The sequence below is a fragment of the Hippocampus bargibanti genome, linkage group LG02 (genome assembly GCF_051943395.1).
Source record: "Hippocampus bargibanti isolate YZ-2025 linkage group LG02, ASM5194339v1, whole genome shotgun sequence".
NCBI lineage: Eukaryota > Metazoa > Chordata > Actinopteri > Syngnathiformes > Syngnathidae > Hippocampus > Hippocampus bargibanti.
The window spans coordinates 15,216,040-15,227,284 of record NC_142735.1 but is presented as its reverse complement, the minus strand read 5'-3'; the positions used below and the strand labels follow the sequence as shown (position 1 = coordinate 15,227,284).

Below are 11,245 nucleotides of genomic sequence, written 5' to 3'. Positions count from 1 at the left end.
ACCCAGGCCTGCACGTGCAAGTGTGTGTGCGTGCGTGTGTGCGTGTGTGCGTGTGTGTGTGTGTGTGTGTGTGTGTGTGTGTGTGTGTGTGTGTGTGTGTGTGTGTGTGTGTGTGTGTGTGTGTGTGTGTGTGTGTGTGTGTGTGTGTGTGTGTGTGTGTGTGTGTGTGTGTGTGTGTGTGTGTGTGTGTGTGTGTGTGTGCAGACCCAGGAGACATTGCTCATGCATGATCACTGTATGTCCTTCTGATTTGCCTGTACCGCCGGTGCCCACAGAAACACACAATTAAGCAATTGTAAGGCAAAGCACACAAGTACCATTGCAGCGAACCAAGTAAACAAAGGCCATGGAGGTGTTTTATTGTCTTTATTATCCTCAAAATGGAAATCCAGTCCAGATTTTTACATGTCACACAGGTTGAGTTGTGCATTCACATTCAGGCTGTTGCTATTTGTACAACATATTGTATATCCTTACTTATACATCCTGATATGTCACGCTATAGTACTCTGTACTATACCGTATATATAAAACTATATATAGCGCGTATGCACTCAGCTATACAGGGTGCCCATCTAGTCCAGTAATTCATCACCCTTTATCATTCACTAGCTCAGGCATCAAGAAGAGATTAGATGATTGGATGGTGCCATGCAACACTTGTGTGTGTGTGTGTGTGTGTGTGTGTGTGTGTGTGTGTGTGTGTGTGTGTGTGTGTGTGTGTGTGTGTGTGTGTGTGTGTGTGTGTGTGTGTGTGTGTGTGTGTGTGTGTGTGTGTGTGTGTGTGTGTGTGTGTGTGTGTGTGTGTGTGTGTGTGTGTGTGTGTGTGTGTGTGTGTGTGTGTGTGTGTTAGTATCTTCAGCCTTCAAGGGCTCAGTGGGCTAATTAATAATGAATCCCAGAGAGTCTGTGTTTGAAATGCAGATGTGCAACTGTCCGCTTCGCCTGCTCCTTCAGAGGGACCTGCGTGTGTGCATTTGAGGAAGAGGGTTGATTTGCTGGGTGGGGTGGGATGGGGAGGGTTGAAGGAGTAGGTACATACCAATTTTTTTTGCATGATTTTTTTTGCATGAAACTACTTAGTTTTCTTGCCGTTTATTTACTGAATAAGGTTGACCAATCTGTGTATGAAATTTTGTTTCAGATTTTTCAGGGTACTTTCTAACAAGCTTTCGTCAAATATACTCACAGTACTTCCTCATTGGTCCCAGCCTAGGCCACTGCTCTTTTCAGCTCTCGTTGCAGATGAAGAAATTAAGTGGAGGCTTGGATATATGGAAAGAGCAGTTGGAGAACAGCTGAAGAGCATACATTATATGATTTTTTTCGACTCTTTACTCTCTGTGTGTGATTGAAATAATCATAATAATAACAATACATTTCATTTATAAGCGCCTTGCAAAACTCTCAAGGACACTTTAGAGTCACAGGTAAAATTTTTCAAGTTTAACAGATGATATTATATAGATTTTAACTAAGAGAGATAAATCAGTTAAAACAGTTATGATATAAAGCCATTTTGCAAACAGCACTTGTAACCAAAACACACACACACACACACACACACACACACACACACACACACACACACACACACACACACACACACACACACACACACACACACGCGCACACACACACGCACACACACACACACGCACACGCACACGCACACACACACACACACACACACACACACACACACGAGCAGCACTAAATAATCACTGACAAGCATTGACTTTGAAGGGAAGTGAGAAGAACTGTTTCTATTTAACTTTATATTTCAAATCCTCAATGATAATACAGAAATAATATGTGACAAACTATTTTCAAAGCACAAGAAAGACAGTTTCAATAAAAAATAGTTTAAAAAATGTGTCCCTGACCTGCGGCTTGTCTATTGTTTTCACTCAATTCAATTTCTAATTAACCACAAAGCCCAAAATAATTTTATGCCTGACTTTGCATCATATTGGAATATTAATGTGAATACACGTGCAGGTTAAATTAATTGATGCTCTCTTTGAAGCTCTTCTATGCACTTCATTGCAAAAAATATATCCAGAATAAAATTTGGTGTGAACTTCAATTATTCCAAAAAACATTATCTCATGATTGGTTACATTTACTGTCATAACAGTAGCACAAAGTGTCACATTGTTGACACCTTCATTCGTCAAATTAATTCTAATCTTTCCAAGATCCACAATCCCAAACGTCAACCTCCATTTTTATGTTTAATCTTTTAAATTTGTAACAAAAGAATGGAACATCCAATAACCAGCCATTTGGAATTAATATTTACTGAGTATTGCTGTATTAATGTTTCCATATTGGGGAATAAAAGATACAGCTCTGGTGCACCTTTGACAGCATTTTCATTAATATGCTTGTTGAATGCTGCAGTAATTATTTTTTTTAATACAAGACTGACTTAATCTTTAAACGAAATGTCTGCATTTAACCACTGAATGCACCATTGCTATGCATAATTCCATTTTTAAAATGTGCTTTTGGGGAAATAATTTTTAAAAATCTGTGGTAAAGCTGCATGCAGACATGAGCAGAGGAAAGCACAAGCAAAACTTGCATCTCAAACATCTACTTCAAGTTTCCAAGTCAGAAAGATAATTATTAAAAAAAAATAAACATTTAGGTTCGAAATTCAAGTTGAAAACAAACACTGTCAGTCGCGTCAGGGTGAGGTACTGTTTTAACACCACCAGTGTGCCAGACACGCTGATGGGAGCGACGTTGATCGCGCGTGCACGCACGCCTGTGTGTGCGTGTGCGTGTGTGTTTGTGTGTGTTTGTGTGTTATTTTAAAATGTATTGTTATTATTACTATAAGTGTCACTTTACTAAAACACTGAGATTTTTTGCAATGTTTAGATGTTGTTCTCGCCTTCCCGCGTAAATTAACATACAAAAATAATAATTCACATAATTATCAAATACAATCTTAATTTATTTCAGATCTGGTCTACGTGATAAATTGTTTCATCTGCGTCGACAAAAAATATCGTTTAACGCATTAACACACATGGGTTTGACTCAAAGAATCGAGGGGGTCAACGCTGCGTGGGGAAAGTTTACAAAGGTCATGACACTGTGACAGGGCGCACCCGGAGGCCCAGTGCTTTCTCAATAGCAGTCTAAACCTTATTAATCTTCTCGGGGTGACCCTAAAAAATACATACAACAGACCTTGGAAACTTGCGTGAGAAAATGACATGCAGCAAAAAAAATCACCAACGTGGTAATTTCAATCAACATAACATTTTAAAACTTACTCAGCACAGGTCGTTCAGTTTGGAAAACATAAGTTTGCAATGTGCCTTTCGTTTGGAGAATTGGAGTTGTTTCAGTGCCGCATGAATATATTTTTTTTATTCAAGAATTAATTGCCACGGTAACACATGCACAAACCATCGCAAAACAAACAAATAGCAAACACTAAACAAACTATTAAATCCCAAAGACAAAATGAGAGAAATTATGAGTCATTAGCTTGTCTTATTGAGCAGTAAAGTGCACCTTGGTCAGAGAGAGGCAGTCAGTAGCAGAGCTGTCTCGAGTTATCTGTGAATGGACTCTTTATTGGAGGCGCGGAGCGGGGATTTGCCTTTTATTCGCCTCACTATGGAAACCAGCTCGACCGCAGAAAAAATGTTGATGGGAATAAAAGGAATCAGCACGCGGAGCGTTTCTAGAGAAGCATCTGTTACACTTAGAAACTTAGACGATCGAGAGCAATACAGCCTCCCTCTCAAAGCAACACTTTTGTCCATTTTAAACTCGCCAAAGTGCGTACTTTAAAATTGAAGAGGCAGGTGCACATACGATTTATAAAACATATTGATGTCTAAAACAAACATTGAAATACTTTTGTTGACTCTCGAAAAAATACCGAAGCAAAACAGGCATATGGATGAAAATTTATTATATCGGACAATATAGGTCGAACCGTTTTTAAAAGTCACGTTCGTAATTTTGAGTTCATTTAATGTAGTGCTAATTTACATTTCTTACCAAAAAAACGACTCAATTTGTTACACGCTCAACCAAATACATAATAGACCGAGCAAAACTTATAAATAAACCAACATATACATAATCGTAACGTCTAAAACAAAATAAAATGTGATGTACGAGTACCATTCTTCTTCTTCCGGTTGAGTTCAAACGCATCTGACTCGATGCCTTTGAGCAGAGGTCACTTGGTCATTAAAGTCGCTCTCCAGTCACCGAGGCCGGTCGGTGTCCAGCGGTCCTGTCCACACATCTTTGCCCGTCGTTCGCTCACCTGCTCCGGCCCCCTCTGCATGTCTCCTCCGCGGCTTGGTGCTCTTTAATGACTTTCTGCTGGCTCCAGCCTTCTTTTTTTATTTCTCCTAAATGTATGAAAATGTATGCAAATTTAAATCAAGCTTAACCTGGGAGCCCCGGCAATATATTTAATGGAATTGCAAAGCAATAAGGATGCTGGCACACATGGTTTAAATGGAAATTAGAGTGAGCAGCTAAGTTAGCTTTGAGCAGAAATATCTTGCTGAGTTCTAACGAGAAGGATGTGATGCGAGTATAAATGTATCGTAATTGCACCACATCGCGCGTAATCGCACTTTTCGTTATGATCGATTCCCCCAACGAAAGTCGACGTTTTGTGGGCCATTATTTTTTAAAATTTTGAGTCATTACATTTTTTTAATGCAGTTGCATGACACTCCTCAATAAACGGTGGGTGCGTTTGGAATGGTCCGTCCCCGGAAGTGCCAGATCTTGGGACGTGCCAATACAGAAAAAGCCAGAGGAAATGTTTCCTGAAAGTTAATGATTGTCAACTATAACAGGGGCAGCTTTTATTGCATCCCTCTAAATTAAGTGTTGGCACGTCTGACAAATGCCACTGGAGCTTAAATCTCCTTCGGGCGCTTTCAAACGTGACAGCAACAGCATTAAACTGGCGAGTGAAGCAGTTGGAAACTTCTATAAATAAAAAGGAATTGCGCTCCACGCACACATTGTTCCGCAAACAGACTCAGTGGACCAGCACTCGATCTCACTTCCGGTTCGACCACCCTTAACACTTTCTACTCTGTGGTTCTGCCTGCTGGGGAGGAGGGATGCGGGTTGGGGTATAAGGAGGGGTCTGTCATGTGTCTGGTGCGCCATAATTGGTGGAGAGTTGTCTTCGTTGTGGCTTTCTCGGCCTATGAGTGGCGGTTCTTGCCGTCCGTCAAGTTTGTCAACGCCTGAGTGGTGCCGACACTCCAGCCAGAGGGAAATGTCAGAGGCTGAGCTGGAGCTCACTTTAGTATCGCCAGTGGGGTTGAGCAGCCAGCATGGCCACAGCTGCCTCAAGCCCCTACACCTTGCTCGGTTCCAGTCCCATGATCCACCCGGACAGTCAAGCCATGCAGCCCGCCAGCCCCTACAGAGGACACCAGAAACTCCTGCACAGCGACTACCTGCAGAACGTCCAGAGCAACGGGCACCCCCTCGGGCACGGGTGGGCGAGCAATCTGTCGGACAGCAGCCCCTGGTCGGCCTCCATGGAGCAGCAGGACGTCAAGCCGGGAAGAGAAGACCTGCAGCTCGGCATCATCCATCACCGCTCGCCGCACGTCGCCCATCACTCCCCACACCACGGCAACCACCCAGCGGCGGCGGCGTGGGGGACTCCGGCGTCTCACAACTCCTCTATCAGCAGCGGGCAGCAGATCAACATCTACTCCCAGACGGGATTCACCGTCAACGGCATGCTGGAGCATGGCGGACTCACCCCCCCGCCCAACCCGCAGGGCCAAGGCATGCACCCGGCCCTCAGGGAGACGCTCAGTCCGGAGCACGGCGACCTGGGCGGCCACCATTGCCACGACCACTCCGACGAGGAGACGCCGACGTCGGACGAGCTGGAGCATTTCGCCAAGCAGTTCAAGCAGCGGAGGATCAAGCTGGGCTTCACGCAGGCCGACGTGGGCTTGGCGCTGGGCACCCTCTACGGCAACGTCTTTTCCCAAACCACCATCTGCAGGTTCGAGGCTCTCCAGCTGAGCTTTAAAAACATGTGCAAACTCAAACCGCTGCTGAACAAGTGGCTGGAAGAGGCCGACTCGTCCACGGGCAGCGCCAGCAGTATAGACAAGATCGCAGCTCAGGGCAGGAAGAGGAAGAAGAGGACGTCCATTGAGGTCAGCGTGAAGGGGGTCCTGGAGACACACTTTCTCAAGTGCCCCAAACCCGCCGCGCCGGAAATCACGTCGCTGGCGGACACGCTGCAGCTGGAGAAGGAGGTGGTCCGCGTGTGGTTCTGCAACCGAAGACAGAAAGAGAAGCGCATGACGCCGCCCGGGGAGCCGCCGCCCCACGAGGCGCCCTATTCTCTCGGTGGCGGCGGCGGAGCGGGGGACGCGGCCTCCTGTCACGACCTCTGACCGCTGCGCCGTTCCGGGAGGGATCAGCCCGGACTGGGTCCCGCCGGTACGGACTCTTCCAGACTCGCCGGGGATACCTGCTCAGCCTTTGCCTCTTTCCAAGCGCCACCAGGGCATTATTTCATCGTTTCACGGCATTCCGTGGAGCCGGTCAAAATGTTTGGATATAAATACAATAATGTGCCTATAATCTACCAGCGCCTTTAGTTACTTTTTTGGTCACCATAAAAAACAAACGGGACAGCTGTTTTGTTGTCTTTTTTTTTGGAGAGGGGGGGGGTCACCATAAAAAACAAACGGGACAGAATGTTTTGTTGTTATTTTTTTCATTTTATTTTTTGAAGTGACACAACGATTTTTATTTTCCGAACTGATCTGATTATTTCGGAGTTTGGGCACCACGAGTAATTTTACCGTCCTCCCGTGTTTTTATTTTTGTAACATGCTCCGTGAACAACTGTAATTGTTGTTATTAATTTTGCATAAGCAAATAGATCCTCAATTCGGTGGTTTCTACTACCAACACAATAGCACTTGAAGTCTTATTTTGCCCCCCCCCCCAGCTTGTCGCCTGTAGTTTATCTGGCCACTCACAAAACGGTTATTTATAAATGTTTGTGTTGTTGTTGATTTAATTCACCTTCGACCATTTAAACTGTGTAGACTCCGAAAAGGAGCCGTGAATAAGAAAAATGGCTTTGACGCTACACACCTGCCTATAATTTTATTGTACGTTCACTATCCAAATTTTATACATATAAATACTCCTGTTATTTGGTTAATTTCACTAGTATTTTTTTTAAATATTGTACAGTTTTATATCTTACTCTTTTGAAGTCATTAATTTAAACAAATGCTCTTAGTTGTTCCTGCACTTGATTAGCTATGTAAAAAAAAAAAATCAATCTAAAATTGAACTGTTTGGGCGGTTTTATTCCAAATTTCGAGGACAGCTCAAGTAATTATTTATTTTCAGTATAAAGCTTGTATTATGTTTTGAAATAAACTATGTATGTTGGAATAAACAATTTCTTGCTACAATCGTTTCTGGCCCGAAAAATAATTACATGCAGTTCAATAACAATACCTATTATTATTTATTATTATTATTATTATTATTGTTGTTGTTATTATTATTATTAGTAGTAGTAGTATTAATTATTATTATTGTTGTTGTTGTGATCTTTATGATTAGCTTACATTTTCGACTAAAGCAGTCAAACGTCCTTGACGCATAGGTAACCCAGTCCATGCATACGAACAAATGCATATAACTGCTATAAAATATCGAAGTGCATGGTTCGATAGAGTGTTGGTTGTAGGCTGATCACACAAAATAATAAAACGGGTGAGGGAGGCAAGAGAGACGTGCAGTTCCTCTGAAATGTTATTGTCAGAGCCCTGTGCCCTCCTTGATCCGACATGCGTGATGTATCGCCGGGGCCAGCGGGCCTGACAGCGTGCGCGTACACACGCGTTGATAAACGCACGAGCACGCGTAGACCCGGGCACGCGCACATAGGCGCAGAATCAGATGAATCTCATTTCAAAGACTACAGCTCCGTATAATTGGCAACGCAAAAGCAAAATAGAGCTATATTCCATAAGAAGAAGAAAAAACAGTGAAGCTTGAAAATAAATTAGGGATGGTTGTGACATAAGTACATGCAGAACTGTTAAAATGATTCAAAAATAGAGCTGGAGAGGGAAGGAGGGGAAGGGGGTGAGGGTGTGAGGCCTTGCCTTGAAAACAGAAAGCCTGACCGGAATACTAATGTGTCTTGAATTTATGCATTTCCTCAGTCTGCGGCCCAGTGAGGGGGTTGGGGGAGACGGCAAGTGAGGGTGAAGAGGGAGTGAGGATGGAAGTAAAAGGGGACGCCTATGACAATATGCAAGGGGGGAAAGTAGATCAAAATAGCCTACCCACAGTATCCAACTGGGAAAGATGTAAACGATGAGTGCCGAATGCGTGTTATAAAAAAAGTTTGGACCAGCACACGCCATGGAACCAACTTGCTACTTTGGAGGCCGGAAATACATGTATCTCAAATCTGAGAGGAAACGCATTTCTAAAGACAAAGTGGTATTTCAACAACCGACTTGTTCAGAAATGATTGACTCTTGATACACTACCAGCGCAAAAAAAAAGAAACGAAATAAGTGTAAGCGCCCCACCAAAAAACATGTAAGGTGTCCTCCAAAATGATAAACATTTGATTACTTTTGCGGGTAACTTAGGCTCTCAATCAGATCCCGAGTCAGAGAAAAGCGATGGCTTGGTGACAAAATTGAATGATACACTGCTTCGTCATTTGTCATGGCATCATTTCAGCAAAGATCCCATTTGGGTTTGCTTTTCGGGGCTGAGGATTTGTAAGCCTCAGTTAAAGGACAACCAACGTCTCCGGACAAGTTGTGTCCATAATTTGTAAAATGGCTTAAAATGACTTCTACTGAGCGTATTTTAATAAGATTCAACCGCATATAGCTATATTTTACGTTTTAAGACTCGCTCTGAATATTCAGGAAGTCTTGTTTTTGAGTTGGTGACGAATCCGTACGTGACGTCACAAAAGGACCGCCCCCTGACCGAAAAAAGACACATTGTAGCAGTCCTTCCATCACGTCAATGTATTTTGCTGTACATGTTTGGTCTGAGAACCGTGTTGCACCCAAAAGCCGCCAGAAGAGGGCATCCAAGCTCCATATAAGGAATTTATCAGCCTGTGGAGACGGAGGTGGCCACTGGAGGTAGCCATTTTGTGCCTCTTTTTTGGGTGAGAGATTTTCCCCCAATGATGCCTCAAAATGGCACATATAATTCTTTAATCGATTGCAAACATGTATCCTTTCCTCTTCAGAACTATTTGAAACATATTCATAACTGGATGTGTAACAAGAAAGCATATTCTCCGAATCTGAAGCCATTGTTTTGATTCACAAGCAATGCAAGACGTCTTGGCCTGACGTCACGAACTGAGGGCGGGACTTTCTGAAAATGCCCAATTCGCAGCTCAATTTTTTGCAGATTTTGGACACTTTCAGTCATTTATATTGGTGTTTTGCATTTGACTAAAAACATCATACTGCGTGTTTTGGGTGTTTTACATGCTAGAAAACGTTTTTATGATGTCAGTTAAAAAACAAAAAAGTGACGTCGGTTGTCCTTCAATGGTTAAGAAGCCATAAGTGGTCAGACTCGGAACTCATTTAAAATCAATTGCCGTATTTAGTTTTTTTTAAAGAACTGGAATAAAAGTGCTGACAAGTCATTCTTGAGAAAACTGCAAGCTGTTTGGAATAAAACAGACACATTATTTGCAGAGTCGGAAGTACACACATACACAAATACCACATATACACTATCACACACACACACGCACACACACACACACACACACACACACACACACACACACACACACACACACACAACACACGCACACGCACACGGACACACACACACACACACACACACACACACACACACACACACACACACACACACACACACACACACACACACACACACACGATGGATTGTCTGTTGTTTTTTGTCTTTATTTTAAGTGATGCTTTGGGCTGTTTCACACTTGTTGCACATGAATTATTGAGCCATTTTGACAGATCATCCCTACAGTTCCCACTGTGATCTGCGAGGCAGACATGGATTGTTATTTGCTCAATTTGTGAACGCAAAGAATAAGAGAGCAACACACACATCAGAAATCAGTTTTCAATGGAATCAAACTGTTCTCTGTATTGCTATAAAACTACTAATCACCCCGAATTGACAATTGGAGAGGAATTTCCATCCCTCCATCCATTTTCCATACACCGCTTATTCCTCATTAGGATCGCGGGGGGTGCTGGAGCCTATCTCAGCTGTCTTCGAGGGGACACCCTGAATTGGTTGTCAGCCAATCGCAGGGCACACAAAGACATACAAGTCACTCTCACACTCACACCTAAGGACAATTTGGAGTGGTCAATCGGCCTGCCATGCATGTTTTTGGAGTATGGGAGGAAACCGGACGACCCGGAGAACACCCACGCGGGCCCGGGGAGAACATGCAAACTCCACACAGGGAGGCCGGCCCGGGACGCGAACCGGCTACCTCTGCACTGTGAAGCTGGTGTGCTAACCACTCGACTACCGTGCCCTGGAGATTAATGACCTAAGTGTAAAATTTAAGAGGTGCCCCCCTCTCCCCTTTTAATTATTTGCTATTCTGTAACTTCTTGGATTATTGCCAGCTCTTTGCTTATAAGTCTCCTCGTAGCCTTTTATTATTATTTTTTGCTCCCTTCAAAAGTTCTCATCATGACAATGATTTTTGGAAAGTATCATGGCATTCAATTTGCCTCTGTGATCTTTTCCTTCTTCTGCTTCGAAGTCTGAAGAAATGCTTTGATGCCTGAATTATGGGCACAAGGTGCCTGGAGTTTGTGTCCGAAAGACCATTTATGCAAATTTTGGAAGTCAGAGGATGTAAGCCTGTAAAGTGACAACGGGGTCACATTTTTGTATATGTCTACTCTATGATGAAGGTTAACCGGCACATGGGCATTGCATGGACAAGAAGTGAAAAAACAAACGGAGTTGGTAGTTTCATTGCAGGGAAGTTGCTGAAGAAAAGGTAGATAAGTGTAGAAGGATGTGGGAGTTTCATCCCTCCATTCAGAACAACACTGAATAATCTCTTACAGTTGAAATCATATATTCTTCTTTTTTTCCAATATGGAAGATTTAAGGTGTTTGGTTAAATTCCTCCTGACTGGATGGCTCTTCTGGACCCTTATGG

The 11,245-nt window shown here is 43.3% G+C and overlaps 1 protein-coding gene across 1 annotated transcript; it reads left to right on the top strand.

Moving 5' to 3' along the window:
• Window positions 1–5,248: 5,248 nt before the first annotated feature.
• Window positions 5,249–7,456, top strand: LOC148901663 (POU domain, class 3, transcription factor 4-like). The gene has a single exon (XM_089017337.1). The coding sequence runs from the start codon at window positions 5,346–5,348 to the stop codon at window positions 6,435–6,437; it is 1,092 nt and encodes a 363-aa protein (XP_088873463.1). The 5' UTR covers window positions 5,249–5,345; the 3' UTR covers window positions 6,438–7,456.
• The last annotated feature ends 3,789 nt before the right edge of the window (window positions 7,457–11,245 follow it).